The sequence below is a fragment of the Galeopterus variegatus genome, unplaced genomic scaffold (assembly GCF_000696425.1).
Source record: "Galeopterus variegatus unplaced genomic scaffold, G_variegatus-3.0.2 Scaffold152, whole genome shotgun sequence".
NCBI classification, from domain to species: Eukaryota; Metazoa; Chordata; class Mammalia; order Dermoptera; family Cynocephalidae; genus Galeopterus; species Galeopterus variegatus.
In genome coordinates this window covers 705,502-720,427 of record NW_007726263.1, presented here as the reverse complement: position 1 = coordinate 720,427, position 14,926 = coordinate 705,502, and the positions used below count along the sequence as shown (strand labels likewise).

General features: G+C 37.7%; 1 protein-coding gene across 1 annotated transcript in view; it reads right to left on the bottom strand.

Annotated features, from left to right (window-relative positions):
- SYNPO2 (synaptopodin 2) overlaps window positions 1-14,926 on the bottom strand; it is a 163,878-nt gene that overhangs the window by 35,901 nt on the left and 113,051 nt on the right. The window contains exon 2 of the mRNA XM_008592134.1: window positions 775-926. Within this exon, the coding sequence (XP_008590356.1) occupies window positions 775-926 (152 nt within the window). The remainder of the gene's footprint in view (window positions 1-774; window positions 927-14,926) is intronic.

Sequence of the window (14,926 nt, the reverse complement as noted above, 5' to 3'; positions counted from 1 at the left end):
TAATGCAATGGTCAGGGTTTCAGTAGCCAAATCAGTATGCATTGTACTGTGATTTGTACACTGTAAAATTATTGATGTTACAGTTTTTTGCTATTACCTTCACTGTTGTTTTCTTCTGTTCTATGTTCAAAGTTTTCTTTTGTATTTTTAAACAATTAGGGAGAGATGGTGTTGTTTGAAGAGACTGAATTCACAAATGACTTGTGTTGATAAACTTTATTCTAATCATCTGCTTTTATACATGCTCAAATATTGGCTTTACTGGAGGTCCTGACAAGCAGAACTGGGGCTGCTTTTAAGTTTTTTGTTGTTGTGTTTTTCCTTTTCCTAGGCATCCTCCTTCCATGAAAAATTGTACAGTGTAATTGTTTTTTTTTTTTTGTACAGTGTAATTGTTAACACTTAAACATTTTAAATTCGTCTGTGATTATGGGAATTATAATTGAGTGACTGATCCATCACAATAGCTTGGCCTGTCAAAGAAATATTAAATTATGCTCAACATACTGAGCTTTCTAAGGAAGAAGTCTAAAATGCCTAAGATTTTCAACAAAGTGCTTGAAAAAAAAACTTTTTAAAGTTAATTCTTAATTAACCAGAAAGTTCAGTTGAATAGAATTGCCTAGTTTTCAAACACTGTGGTTTTTCTCTTTAACTATACTGACCTTCTACAAAGTATCCAATTTCCCCATGACAAGTTACATATGTAGAAGAAGCTATAATCATCCCATCTAGCTTCAAGAGAAAATATATATTCCAGCAGATGTGTGATACCTTTTGATGAACATTTGGAGAGAGTCTGTTATGCTTTCCATGAGCTTGATGACTTCTGGGTAGGTGAGGTCTGCACAAGGGTTGCCATTGATTGAGACCACTTCATCCCCTTCACAAAGCCCAGACCCAGAGGCCTTGCTCTGGCTTCGAATCTGAGTGGAGAAGAAAAGGAGGCATAATTAGAATCATATAAATTGTACAAAGCATGTCACCATCTCTGAGAAATAGAGATAAATCAATCTGCAAACTGTAAAATCTGCTCTGATTTTTAACTTACCTGTTAATCTATAGGACCATCTTAAACACTTCTCACCAGCACCCCCCAATACACACACACAATTTATTATGTATCACGATGTCAACATTTAATTCATAGCATTGTAAATAAACAGAAAAAAATGGAAAATAAATTAATATAAAGGAACCAAAATAAGAGAAATAAAGGATAGAGAAAAATGTGAAAAGATGTTAGATATTTGATTATACATTTAAAATAATTATTCTATATTGTGAAGTTTCACCCCAGTCAGAAAGTGACTTCTCCCACTAAAATAAATATTAAAAGCCCCTCCTATTGCCAAGACGGGTGGAACATTTTTTGTTTTTTCCTTTTTGTCTTTTTTCGTGACCGGCAACGGATCGCAACCCTCAGTGTCGCGCCCGTACTGGACCGGGACCGGCAACGGATCGCAACCCTCAGTGTCGCGCCCGTACTGGACCGGGACCGGCAACGGGATTGCAACCCTCGGTGTTGCGCCCGCACCTCGCTCAGCCAGTGAGCGGGAACCGGTCTGTATGTGGGATCCGAACCCTCGGTGGGAGCGCCGCCGCACTCCCAAGCGGCGCACTGTAGCAGTGCACCACCGGGCCGGCCCAGGTGGAACATTTTGAACGTAATAAGGAGATATAGGTACGAAGCAAACTTGAGTAAAAAAGAAAGAAAAAAGAGATTACTTTGCAAAAAAAACCCAAAAACCTGGAAGAGAACTTTAGACTCTGGAAGAAGAGAAACTTGGAGGAGCAGAATAATGGCAGAGTGTTCCTATCAGCTCCTCGGTGAGGAATAACTAGAGATTGATATCCTCCTGTGTAATTAAGATTATGGCAAAATGTTGTGTTGGTTATTCTCCATCTGCCCTTCCAGGTCCATTCCCCACCTTCCTCTGTGTTGGGAGAGGAAGAAATAGCTTCTAGATACCACACTGGCTAGTCCCTAGCACTCTGACTCCCATTTGGATTTGGTCAACAAGAAGCACCAGTAAGAGATCAAAGAGCAAGGGGAACGAGAAGGCAGGGTGTATGTTCTCCCTGCTGGACCTGCTGGGCCATGGTTCTGCAATGGCTCTGTTCAGTCTAGAGTCAGAGGTCCTGTCAGTCTGCCCCTCCACCACTGCCTTTACTCTTATGTCCCAATTACACACTCTACCTCCTGGCATCTTCAGGCCTAAGGGTAATAGTAGCTTCCTGCTCTTAATCTTTTTTTTTGTCTTTTTCCGTGTCCTGCAACGGATCGCAACCCTCAGTGTCGCCCCCGTACCGGACCGGGACCGGCAACGGGATCGCAACCCTCGGCGTTGCCCCCGCGCCTCGCTCAGCCAGTGAGTGGGAACCGGTCTGTATGTGGGATCCGAACCCTCGGCGGGAGCGCCGCCGCGCTTCCCAAGCGGTGCACTAGCGCAGTGCGCCACCGGGCCGGCCCCCTGCTCTTAATCTTTAAGTGCTTCATTATCATCTGTCAGTTCCCTTAAGCCTGCCTTTATTCCCTGCATTACATTATCTTGAATTACTTTTTTGAGGATGCCACCTATTTCCTGCTGAGACCCTAAGTAATATTAATGTGCTTAGAGTTCCTTTTATAATATGAGCTAATAGTTCTTGATGAACCATGTATCGTGATCATACAATCTCAAATTTAAGAACACTTTAAGATACTATTGTAGATATTTTCTACCAAGGATGGTCCCTCTTTTTTTAAATCAAGCTTCTGAGTCCAGAGAGGTCAAAACCAGGTAAGCAGCAAATCTTGAAGAACGTGTTCATAGCCAGGCTTTCTGATTTGGCATGAAATGTATTTCAATTTATCTCTAATAATTGCCCACTAATTCCTGCTAAGGTCTTAAATGATAATTAATATTAACTGATGTAAGTTTAAAGTTTATATCTCCAAGTGCATTTACATTTTAAATTATACTCTTGAAAGCAAAAGAGTTTAAGAACTAAATCAAAGGCACTGTTGAAATTTGAAGTAATTCAATTAGTTTTGTTCCCATAGGGCCCATTCTTTCATTGTTATAAATTATAATATAGAAGGCTTTCCTCCTTTCTGACAAAGCAGTCTCACTACTTTTTTGGAGAAGAACATACTACTTTATTGCAAAATATTAAATAAACTCAGTATTTCCAAGACTCTAAGGAAGCAACAAAAGCAACGAGAAAGAGTATTCACCTGATTTTGAAAATATCTATTTAACTGTCAAATATATTCTTTTTGTTTTGCCATGCATGAAATATTTAAAATAAAGGATGGCAAGAGAGTTGTTTGTTAATAAGTCAAGGAAAAAACAATATCCAACAATGAACATTTAAGTTGGGGTTAGAATTATTTGTTCCCATTTTATTCATTGAACTTTATTTATACAACAAAATTAGGTAGATAATAAAGCCTGTTTTTGAGGCATAACATGATTCATTCAATGGAATCAGAAGTCCTAGAATCCAAACAGAAAATTTGTCTTTTGGAGGACCAGATGTGTCATTACACTTTGTACCCTCCTGCCACCCCTCAAGGCCCAAGCTCAGGTGAAGCTTCCCTTTATCAGCAGTAAGTTGTCTAAGTTTTAGGCAGCTTCATGGGTTTGCAACACAAAATTTAAAAAAAGTTTGTTCTTGGAAAATAAATAAATCCCCAACTTAACAGAGCTGTCTATCACCCAAACACATGTTGCTTGAGGGGAAAGGTGCAGTTCATCATTGTGCTTGTCAAATGGAGCTTTTAATGGTATCCAGATTAGCCAACACATCATCAGAGTCATCAACATTCCTTCAGAGCATAAGTTCTGAGGTCAACATTCAGAATCAACTGCTGTGATTGCATTTCCCTAACCTTTTACATTTGTCTGAACAATGGGAAATATTTTTCCATCAAGAACCATGTTAAATATGGTGTTACTTTCCTTGCCACAAAGGTTTTTCTGAAGGACTTAATCTTTCTCCATTTTTCATAGAACCACCAAACCAAATCAAGATGGTATGACAGGGTCTCTTATGCCCAAACATATCCCTTACAATCACCAGCTTCACCAGTATGGTTCTGATCAGAGGTATATTATGAAGGATAAATATATATTAGCATATGCAAGATCCTTACCTTATACTGGGTATAATTATGTATTTTTATAATTTGTATAAATGTGCACTATTATATATGTGAGTAAAAATTCTAACTCATGAAAATGTTTTTATTTGTGAAAATGACATATGCTATCAGTAAAAAGAGTTAAGTTTGGACACAAAAATCATTTAGTACTGACAATGCTGATTCTCTATCAGTGAACTTATGAATCAGTCTTCTCCTTAGGCCACTAGTATTAGATTCCTAAAATATATGTAATAGTGGGAAAACAGTACTAACTCTGAGGGAACAAGACCTGGGTTTCAATTGTATGTCTGCAATGCTTACTAGCTGTCTGAACTTAGATGAGTTATGCTACCACCTGGGCTTTAGTTTTCTAAAGTGTAAAATGGGACTAATAAATTTTATCTGTCTGGATGGTTAAATGAGGGTTAAAAATAATGTATGTAGGGGCCGGCCCGGTGGCGCACTGGATGGTGCGCCGCTTGGGAAGCGTGGCGGCGCTCCCGCCCGAGGGTTCGGATCCCACATACAGACCGGTTCCCGCTCGCTGGCTGAGCGAGGCGCGGGAGCAACGCCGAGGCTTGCAATCCCGTTGCCGGTCCCCGGCCCGGTACGGGGGCAACACTGAGGGTTGCGATCCGTTGCCGGACACGGAAAAAAGACAAAAGACCAAAAAAAAAAAAAAAAAATGTATGTAGAATTCGATGATGTACATATAGCTCATAGAAAGGACTAGTGAATACAGATGCATTGGCTTCCTACACACACACACACACACACACACACACAAAGAGAACATGCCCAGTGCAAAGAAAACCTGCAAAAATATTAGTACTCAGTGTACGAGATGTTTGAAAACATCTGCATTTATTTGCAGATTTGGCATTATTTCATCATAATATAAGATAATGTTTTATCTTCCTTTTCCTCAGTAAGTACACATTTTTTAACTGAAAGAGGAAAAAGACAAGCTTGTTTATTACGTTTCCCAGAATGAATTATATAAATAATTGAATACCAGGGACTTGTTCTTATCGAGCATGTACTATGCTGTCTTTTACATCCTTATGTCATTTATCCCTACCAAACCTCTATGAGAAGTATAAATGTGCTTCCACTTGTACATGTATGAATACAAATGGATTGTCATTACCTTCATTTCATAGATAAGAAAACTGAGAATTAGAAAAGTTAGGTACGTTGCCTAAAATCTCATAGCTAGGACCAAAATTTGAACCTAGGGAACCTGACTCCAGAGCTCACAGATTGCATCCCTAGTCAACAGTGTAAATTCTCTTCCATAAACACTGGAGGGGAGAGGAAGGAGAGAAAAGTATTTAACAACAATCAGCACAGGTGGTGAGTGAAGTCTGGGAGGTCATGGAAGGGACTGGGCAGAGGTGGTAAAATTTTTTCTGGTTAGTCCATAAACAGGTGGTTGGGAAAATTAATAGGTTTTGTTTTGTTTTCCTTCTTTATCTTTCTCTTATATTATTTTAGAGTATATATAAAATATTCTTTGAAGATTGGAAAATAGTCAATTTTATGATTAATGTGTTACAAATTCAAAATTGAGGATAATTTTCTTTTGCAAACTGTGATTTGACACAACATACTCATGTGAGCACACAATGTAATTCCTTTCCTTTGAGAACATTGTTTTAAAGACTTTATTTCATAGCTAATACATTAGACCATGAGCGAGTTCCTGCCCATAAAATATTGTATTCCCTTCCAGTGTGTCTCAGTTTAATCAGATCAGATAATTAAGAGATATTACTAATGTAAATATTTGTCAATACTGTGTTCCATTGCTTACCACTTCTTGATCCATCCCAGGAAAGATATATATTACTGCAACCAAGTGAAAATAGAAAGTTAAGACTTCTCTGGGAAATTGAACATTATTTGGATTTCATAGAATAAGCTGAGAATAGTTTCAGCTATGCTAATTTAGTTTTATGAACAAATAATTCCTCGACAAAATGAAAAGAGTTCCTTTTTCTCAACTGTTATCATCTCTTCATTTTCAAGTCTTCTAGGACTGACTAGAAAGCAGGTGTCAGACTTGAGTTCTCATAAAACTGTATTTCGACTATTTTGTGTTGGGTATAAGGCATATCACTCATATCAGCTTGATGTCAGCAGAACTAAATTTTATCTCAGGTACTGCATTTTCATGGATTACTCATTGACAAGTCCTCTTGGAAAATGTCAGAGTAGGTGATAGAGCCAAGACAATCTCTTCCTTAAATTCCACTACTGTAATCTATAAAAATATATGAAAAAGAAAGATAAAATAAGCATAAGTCTAGCCTATCCCATGTGGGACTATTCTCAATCCCTACAGTAAAGTCTCAGGGATCCTTGGTAATAACTAAGAGAGGACAAGAGATGATCTCAGACAATTCATGTTTTAGGGATTAAAATATTTTGACAGCAACTGTAAAGTAGTTTATAACCTAGCAGCTCTTTTCTAAAGCTCCAGCCCTTCCTCAGTTTTCCATTTCAGATATTTGGCAAACCTTCTCATGCCTGTAAGACAAGATTTAATAAGCATTCCCTCACCCCAGCTAGCTCTTAAACCAAAGCCTTATGTATGTTTGTATTCAACTGATACCAGAGGAAGGGTCACAATGTCATTGGATACACAGCAAGAGCAATGATGGTGATAGCTAGAGTATTAGAAATAAGTAAATAATTCTACTTTTAAAGGGCTTGCTATCCATGTGTGAAGGTCCAACCTCAGCCTTTGATGGGGAAGTCTCCTAGTACCAAAGCTGAGTGAACAGGTTGTTGGGAATGCATGTTTATAGTGCTACAGCATTTCTGGAAATCAAAAGGAAATAGTGATATAACATTTTCAGGATGAAAAGGGAAAAGAAAACAAAAAAGACCAGAATACTATGGAATAAAATCATAATAATCCAAATTAAATCTTTATTGTAAGAAGCAAAAAGCATCCTGGATAGTACAGAAATTCAAACAGTAACGTGGAAAAAAAGAAAATATCTTGAGAAAATATCTAGAATATGGGGTACATAAATAAGAAATTTAATAATTGAGTAAATTATCTTTCTCTTTTATTATTTTCGACTATATATAAAATATTCTTTGAAGACTGGAAAATAGTCAATTTTATGATTAAATGTGTTACAAATTCAAAAATGTCAGTGGGGAAGACTGTGGCAAAAGGACTGGATTTCCCAGTTTCTCTCTCAAGCACCTTCTAGTGTACCTTGTGTGTTGCAGAGACTGAGAAGATAAAATAACATTTCCCAGACTCTCCTTCAGCTGTGTTGTGTGATATAGCTCCAGCCCAGCAGGCGCACCTGCAAGAAACTTGTATTTGGAATTCAGTTAAGTGGAGAGAGACATCATACTGTAAGGCATCCATTTTCCTGGTGCAGATCTGGTTGATGATTTTCCTGTGGATTCAAAAGTTCTACTGGCAGCTTCTTAATCCCAGATCAGCGCTAAAGTATGTAACCCCGGACCTAGTGGTAGGCCCAGTGGCTTCCTGACTCCCCAGCTTCCCGATTGTGGCAAATGTCACCAATCCCTTGGGTAGCCAGTTCTGCAGTGTTGTTTGAAATCATTCCTGGAGGCCCTCCCTAAAGTCAGCCCTTCCAGATCTCTCAATTTGATAAGTACTTATTACATTCCTTTGTAATTAAAATAACTAGAGAAGTTTCTATTTTCTGCAAATGAACCCTGAACTGATACAGAATGATAGAATTAAGGGCAAACGTAGACAGTAAAAGAGGAGAGGCAACTACTCCTCAAATACAGAAAAGAAAAACCAAAAAATAAATGCAGAGACTGATATTTCAAGACAGACAGGAGAGCCAAAGCAGGAACTTACACCACATAATCGCATAAAGTCATCATCTGTTAAGAATAAAGGAAGAAGGGCAGAGGAGGATTTAAACTTGAGGGTAATGAAGAAAGAAGGAAGTTTAGAAAAGCAAAATTGTTGAATACATATTAGGAAGTTAATATGAGAGAAATAAAAGCTTTGTGAAGAACTTTTAAGAAAGCGAGATGATTTTCAACATGCACAGTTGTCTTAGATAAATATTCTAAAAGGAGAGTAGATGATTCCTAAAAGGAAGTGAGGCTTTTCTCCTTTAAAACATTGATTGGTAAATGTATAAAGAATTGAATAAGGAATTAAATTTTACAAATCATTTGTCTAAATAATGAAAATAAACCTTAAACTGTATATTCAAATCAGGTCACAGGTGTAAACACAAGTGGGCCGTAGGATATCTGGGTGATTCTACACCCAGTACCTCAGTTCAAGTTCAATAGCCTATTCTCATGTCAGACTTTGGTTTGAAAATTATGAGCTTTCCTGTTCTTATCACTAATGTGTGTCCAGATACTGAACAAACAAATTTTCCTTTTGGATGATTGTCCTTACACTTAGGGACCAAGTCGCCATAAAAGTAGAAAGCATTCCTGGTAGCAACTTTGGAAAGGTTCCTGGAGTAATAACTGTATTTGACAGGAATGAGGGCCCCAATCCATGTGGCTGCATACTTAAGAATCTGCATACCAACGTGATTTCACAGGCAGAAATGATGCTGCAATGTAACTGCTATGAGCTGTTATAAAGCAGCCACCATGATGCTAGAAAACTAACAAGTACAAATATGGAATGGTATTCTCTGCTTTCCTTTCTTTCCTAAGAATGTAAACATCCTAGCTCTTTCAGAAAAACACTCATGGACTAGGGCCTATGCAGGACATGTTCCTGTTTACTTTTTTGTTGGATTAAATTGTGAAAGATTGCACAGAGGTTTTTGAACTATAGGCAGATTCTTTTTACAAACATTTACATAGAATATGAAAAGAAACTTTTAAAAGAACTCCTAAAACAGCACATGCAAAATCTAAAATATTAGATAAATAAGTAGTCTGTTTAATCAGGATTACTAAGAAAAGAGAGCAGAACTAGAACTCACTATTTGGGTTTCCTAAATCTCTGTTTATATATATATAAATATTAACCAGACATACAACTTTTAACTAATTATTATTCTAACAAGAATTTTGTTATCTAGGAATCTATAAGTAAACTCCCAACTGTCTTTCACATGGTCAAAATAAAGTAAAAATAGAGTTCACTAAAACTTCTGTATATGATTAAAAATGTCTGGATCCTTTCTTCAGTCTATTTGTTCAATAATATACAACTCTAATAATCTTTGTTATTTGATTTACAGAAAATTAGAAATGAGGAGGCAAACATGAATTCTGTGTAAAGGAAGGTGTTATAGTTAATACTAATGCCAAAGCCAAGGAGTAAAAGACAAAATTTAAAAACACATAAAAATCTTAACAACAACAAAAAGACTCACAATACTGAGTTTTTAATGAAGGTGTAGAAAACTCTCATATTCTCAATAGGACTTAATGCCTGTGCTGTACTCGAGTAAAATAATGGGCATTAATAATTAATTATCCCAAGTTATTTAAAATGTTTAAATCACTTTTAGCAGACAAACTAGATGCAGAAAAACATGTGATATCTTTTAGAAAGAGAACATCCCAAATAGCTAAAATAGACATTTTGAGAACTAAGGGTGTCATTGGATCTAAGGTATTGCACCTTAATAAAGTAAGGGAACTGGATTAGAATTCACAATTGAAAGTCCCAGATACTTTGCTTATATTGGCATTTTTATTGAAATTGTTTAGTTTGGGGCACTGAATATGTCTCATGTACCCAAAAAAATGTATCTGTCTGGAATGCCCTGTTTTTCCATGGCTCTAGGTACCTGAAGTTTTCCTGTATTTGACTAAACTAGACGAAGCAGTTTATTCTTCCAGTTTGCTCATAAATAAAATTATAGATGAAGAATATAAACATAAGATAAAAAATATCCTCCAAATGACAAGAGTACAGACTTTTTAAAAAATGTGTTAGTTCAGGCCGGCCCGTGGCTCACTCGGTAGAGTGCGGTGCTGATAACACCAAGGCCACGGGTTCGGATCCTATATAGGGATGGCCAGTGCGCTCACTGGCTGAGCGTGGTGCTGACAACACGAAGCCAAGGGTTGAGATCCCCTTACCGGTCATCTTTAAAAAAAAAAAATGTGTTAGTTCTATTAATTTGCTATGGACTTGAAGTTATTAGTAAACTAGAGATCTTACTTTAATTCTGTCACTAATTCATGTCACCTTGAGCAAGGCATTTAGGCTCTCATAGAATCTGAAAGGAATTTCTTCTGGATTCCTAATTCTATTTCTTGTTAAATAAATTGTAGTACATACATACATACATACATATAATATACATATGGTACTTCCATTCTGGAAGGAAACCCCCAAATTGTTATTATTTAATTTAAGACATTAAATTGTTCTTTAATAAAAGAAGTGTCAATAGTACAAATTTAGAAATGTTTTGCATATTTTAATCCAAGAAAGTTAAGCTGATTGCATTAAACATTTGTTGTGGTAGAGAACTGGAGGAAAAGCCAATGACAATAATGTCTTCATGTAATTGGGTTCATTCCCGTCACCCCAGCCACAGGAAATACTGAGAGGTATGGCTGCAACATGAAGCAAACTGAGTGGTACATAGGCTAGAACTTAATATCAGAAATAATGTATGCTTTCAGGAAAGAACTGGTTTAAATGATCACTTCCAAAGCTTTAATTAACTGGAATTTGAGGCTATCATCAGTATTTAAGAGTGTGTGACTTAAGGCAGCAATTCTCAAACATTTGGTAATAGGAACTGTTTATACTCTTTAAAATGATTTAGGACTTCAAAAATATTTTGTTTTGTGGATTCTATCCATTGGTATTTACCATATTAGAAAAAATTGAGAAATTTAAAATTTTTGTTCATTAATTAATTTAAAAAACAACAATAAATCTACTCATGTTAACATAAATTATATGTTTTTATAAAAAAGTAAACATTTTCTGGGCCGGCCCGGTGGTGCACTGGATAGTGCGCCGCTTGGGAAGCGCGGCGGCGCTCCTGTCCGAGGGTTCGGATCCCATATACAGACCGGTTCCCGCTCGCTGGCTGAGCGAGGCGCGGGAGCAACACCGAGGCTTGCGATCCCGTTGCCGGTCCCCGGTCCGGTGCGGGGGCAACACCGGGGGTTGCGATCCATTGCCGGACACGGAAAAAAAAAAAAAAAAAAAAAAAAAAAAAAAAAAAAAGTAAACATTTTCTAAAACAAAGATAATTTAGTGAGGATAGGGCATGGTTTTCCACTTCTGTACGTCTCTTTAATGTTTGAGCTTAATAAAAGACAGCTGCATTCTCATATGTGCTTCTCCATTGAATCTGTTGTGATGTGCTGTGTTGACTGAAGTAAATGAAGAAAATCGAGCCTCATACAGATATATAGTTGGAAAAGGAGGAGTAATTATAATGGCATCATAAGATAATTTTGGATATGCTTCTTTAATACTACATTAAACTTGACAGGTGGCAGTTTCTAAAGTTGCAATGGGGAATCTGAATCTATAGCAATGAACCTTTCATACTCCATGACATTAAAATACATTAGTCCCTTTTGCATTTTGAATGGATCTTTTATGCATGTGTGATTTTGTTACATCAAGCACTGGTTATTTGGAAAATACTGATTCACTGAATTACGTAGGTCTTCCAGTGTTGCCACACTTCATTATACACCATCAGAAAATCATACATTAATATCACCAATGATCTCATCAGAGAAGTCTTTTAGTATTGGGAAGCTGTCAAATTCACAGTGGCAGATGACAATTTCTCAAAATTATAATTTTGCCTTCAAAGCTCAAATACTGTCAGTTGTTTTCCTTGAAGTACTTTGCTCATTTTCTAGAAAATGTCTGTTGAATACTCAAGTCTAAATAACCATAGTTTGTCTGTCAGTCATTTTTTTAAAGTAAAAATGATGTTCTGTAAAAAAAAAAAGACAAATTCAGCTTGCAATTCAAACAATTATACAAATACATCCTCGAGATAAACACTGTAGTTCAGTAGTCACCCAAAGTGTTTTATATGTAATTTTCACTTTGTCACACAGAGTATTCAAAAAATGTGCACTCAACATTTAATAAAATTCAAACCTTTACTGCTTCATCAAGGACATCCTGTGTGAAACTGGCATTTTGTTTTTTAAGTCAAATGCATGACAGTGAGGAATATAATGGTTCCTAATTAAGTGTCACTGTCTCTAATGCTTAGGAGCAAATGATTTCATCCACCATTGCTTTGGCACCATCAGTGCAAACGTCAACATGGTGAAAAAGACAAATAACATATCAGTATCATTATGAAAATCATTTCGGCTTGAAAGCATCTGCAGACCACACTGTGAGAATCACTGATCTAAAGAGATAGGGATTCTATGTGATAAACATCCTTAGCCTCTTGGATATGTGAGTTGGAGAGGAGGAAGTTCTATCAAAGCCAATGCAGGGGCAAGCAGAATTAAGGTCTGAGTTAGGGAAGAAAGGCTGACAGAAACCAGGAAAGGCTGCCTTTTAAGAACTGTGAGCTGAGACAGCATGGCTAAAACACTCATGAATTCAGACTAACGATCATCCTGGTCACTCCAGTGATGAGGAGCAGGCAATAAAGAGGCAATTAGTTTCAGCTCAGTTCTGGAGATTCAGTCTTTTGTGGAAAGGAGAAACAAAGGAGAGAAGAAAATCTTCACCATGCTGGCATGTCAAGGTTGCTTTGGAGATAAAAGTGTGCTACAAAAAGTTTGTGGAAACTTTTAATTAAAAGATAATATGAATCTTTTCATTAACTTTTTGAAGACCTCCTGTAGCTACCTTTCAGTTCTAAACTACTGGCTAGTTGAAATTCCTTGAGAGTGAGATTGCAACACACAGATCTTTGTTTCTCACACAACCCAAGGTATGTCTTGCACATAGTAAGCCTGCAAAAAGAATAGCCTGAATAAAGAACAATATGACAAAATTGAATTTTACCTAAAAGTCTGTCTTAACTTTCCTCAGTATGTGGGTCAACAGGCACTCCCAAACCTACTACTTCCTATTCTTTCTTCATAGTCTCTTTCAGGTATGAGAGTATTAAGAAAGCATCATGTGATAACAAGAGAATTCCCAGTGTATCTGTGGAAAGGAATTGGTGCCACTGAATATTGGACATCAAGAGACAACTGAGTTTCCCCAGCAAAGGCAACAGTCACATCATGACTCAATACTCCACACCTGCTCCTGCCAGTCACTCCATTTTGCCTTCATTCCTCCGGCCTTGTGAGAGGTAAAATCACAAGGCAATCAGGAGAACTTACAAATGTTCACTGTGTATAGGCTTAGCTGCAGTTTATGGAGATAAATGTATGTGTTGAAACAAACAAGGTGCTGGGGCTGAGGCACTAGCACAGGTGCTGCTGCACCTCATCTGCACCCTGTTTAGCTTGGCAGGTCCATGCGGGCTGAGCTGGGCTGTGGGGGGTGATTTCCAAGTCCTGTACTTGAAGAAGTGAAGTCAGGGCCATGCCAACTGCCCTCTGTATCCCTGTGAGTGTTCTGTTGATGCGTTTTAAAACCTGTCATGCTCCCTCCTGCTGTGATTGACTGATAGTTCTCCTATTTATCTCTGACTGGGGAGAGCTTGCATGAATGTCATCATCTTGCTGAAAAGGGCCTGGGCCAGAGTCACCCAAGGAGAGCCTTGCAGAGGCAGGCAAGAAGACTCAGGGACTCTCTCTTCCCTGAGCCAGAGGTCTGTGTTGAATTTGCGTAAGGAAATGTAGTTGAGGCTTTGCTTATGTTACCTCATTTGATTAGCTAAGTAATCATACTATACATTAACTGATTGTCTTTTATGTGACAGACAGTGTTATGGCTTCTAAAATACAATAAAATAATGCCCTGAAGAGTCTTATGTTCTAAGATTGATAAGAAAGTAGACAACTGCAATCCAGTATGATCACTTCTGTGGTTAAAGTAAGCAAAGTATGCAATGTGAGCATAGAGCAAAGCCATAGCTGGCAAGGCTCCTCAACAGAGGTGATGTCTCCTAAAAGACAAAGAATGTTAGCCTCATGAGGAGGCACAAGCGAAGTCAGAGAGGCAAAGGCATGGAGCCTAGCACATAGTGAATGCTCAGTCAAAGCTTGTTGGATGAACTGTCTTTTAACAACACAATGCTGCCTCCCGTGAATACTACAGTATCTGGTAGAGCACTCCAAACAGTTACTATGCAGGTGAGCTGACAGGTATATCCCTACAAAATGGTTAGGAAAAAAAACCCAACCTTGCTATTCAAAGTCACGTTCACAGACCATTGGCTTTGGAGTCACCTGGAAGCTTGTTAGAAGTGCAGAATCTCAGCATCCAACCCAGACTTCCTGAATCAACATTTGCATTTTAGCAAAATCCCAAGTGATTTGAATACACATTAGGGTTTGAGACTGTGCTGTACTAAAGGCTCAAAACCAATAAAGGCCTTCTAGGACAATGGTTTATAACTTTTGGTGAACATCAGACTCTCCTGGGGAGGACTTTCAAAATGCAGAAACCTAGTTTTATTCCCCTATCGTCCATGGTAAACTAATCTCAGAAGCTGGAACCTGTGCATCCACAGTTTTAATGAGCTTCCCCAGGTGATTCTGAGGTCTACTATTTGACATGACATGGTATTATTTTCTATAAAATACATTAGGGAAATATGTTGGGAGCCATCCAGTGCATGATTGTGTGTGTGTGATGAACGGGCAGGTCTTTATTGAGTGACTTGCCTCCAAGGAACCATATTATTAACTCTATTGAGCTTAGAATAACCATACTTTTCAAGG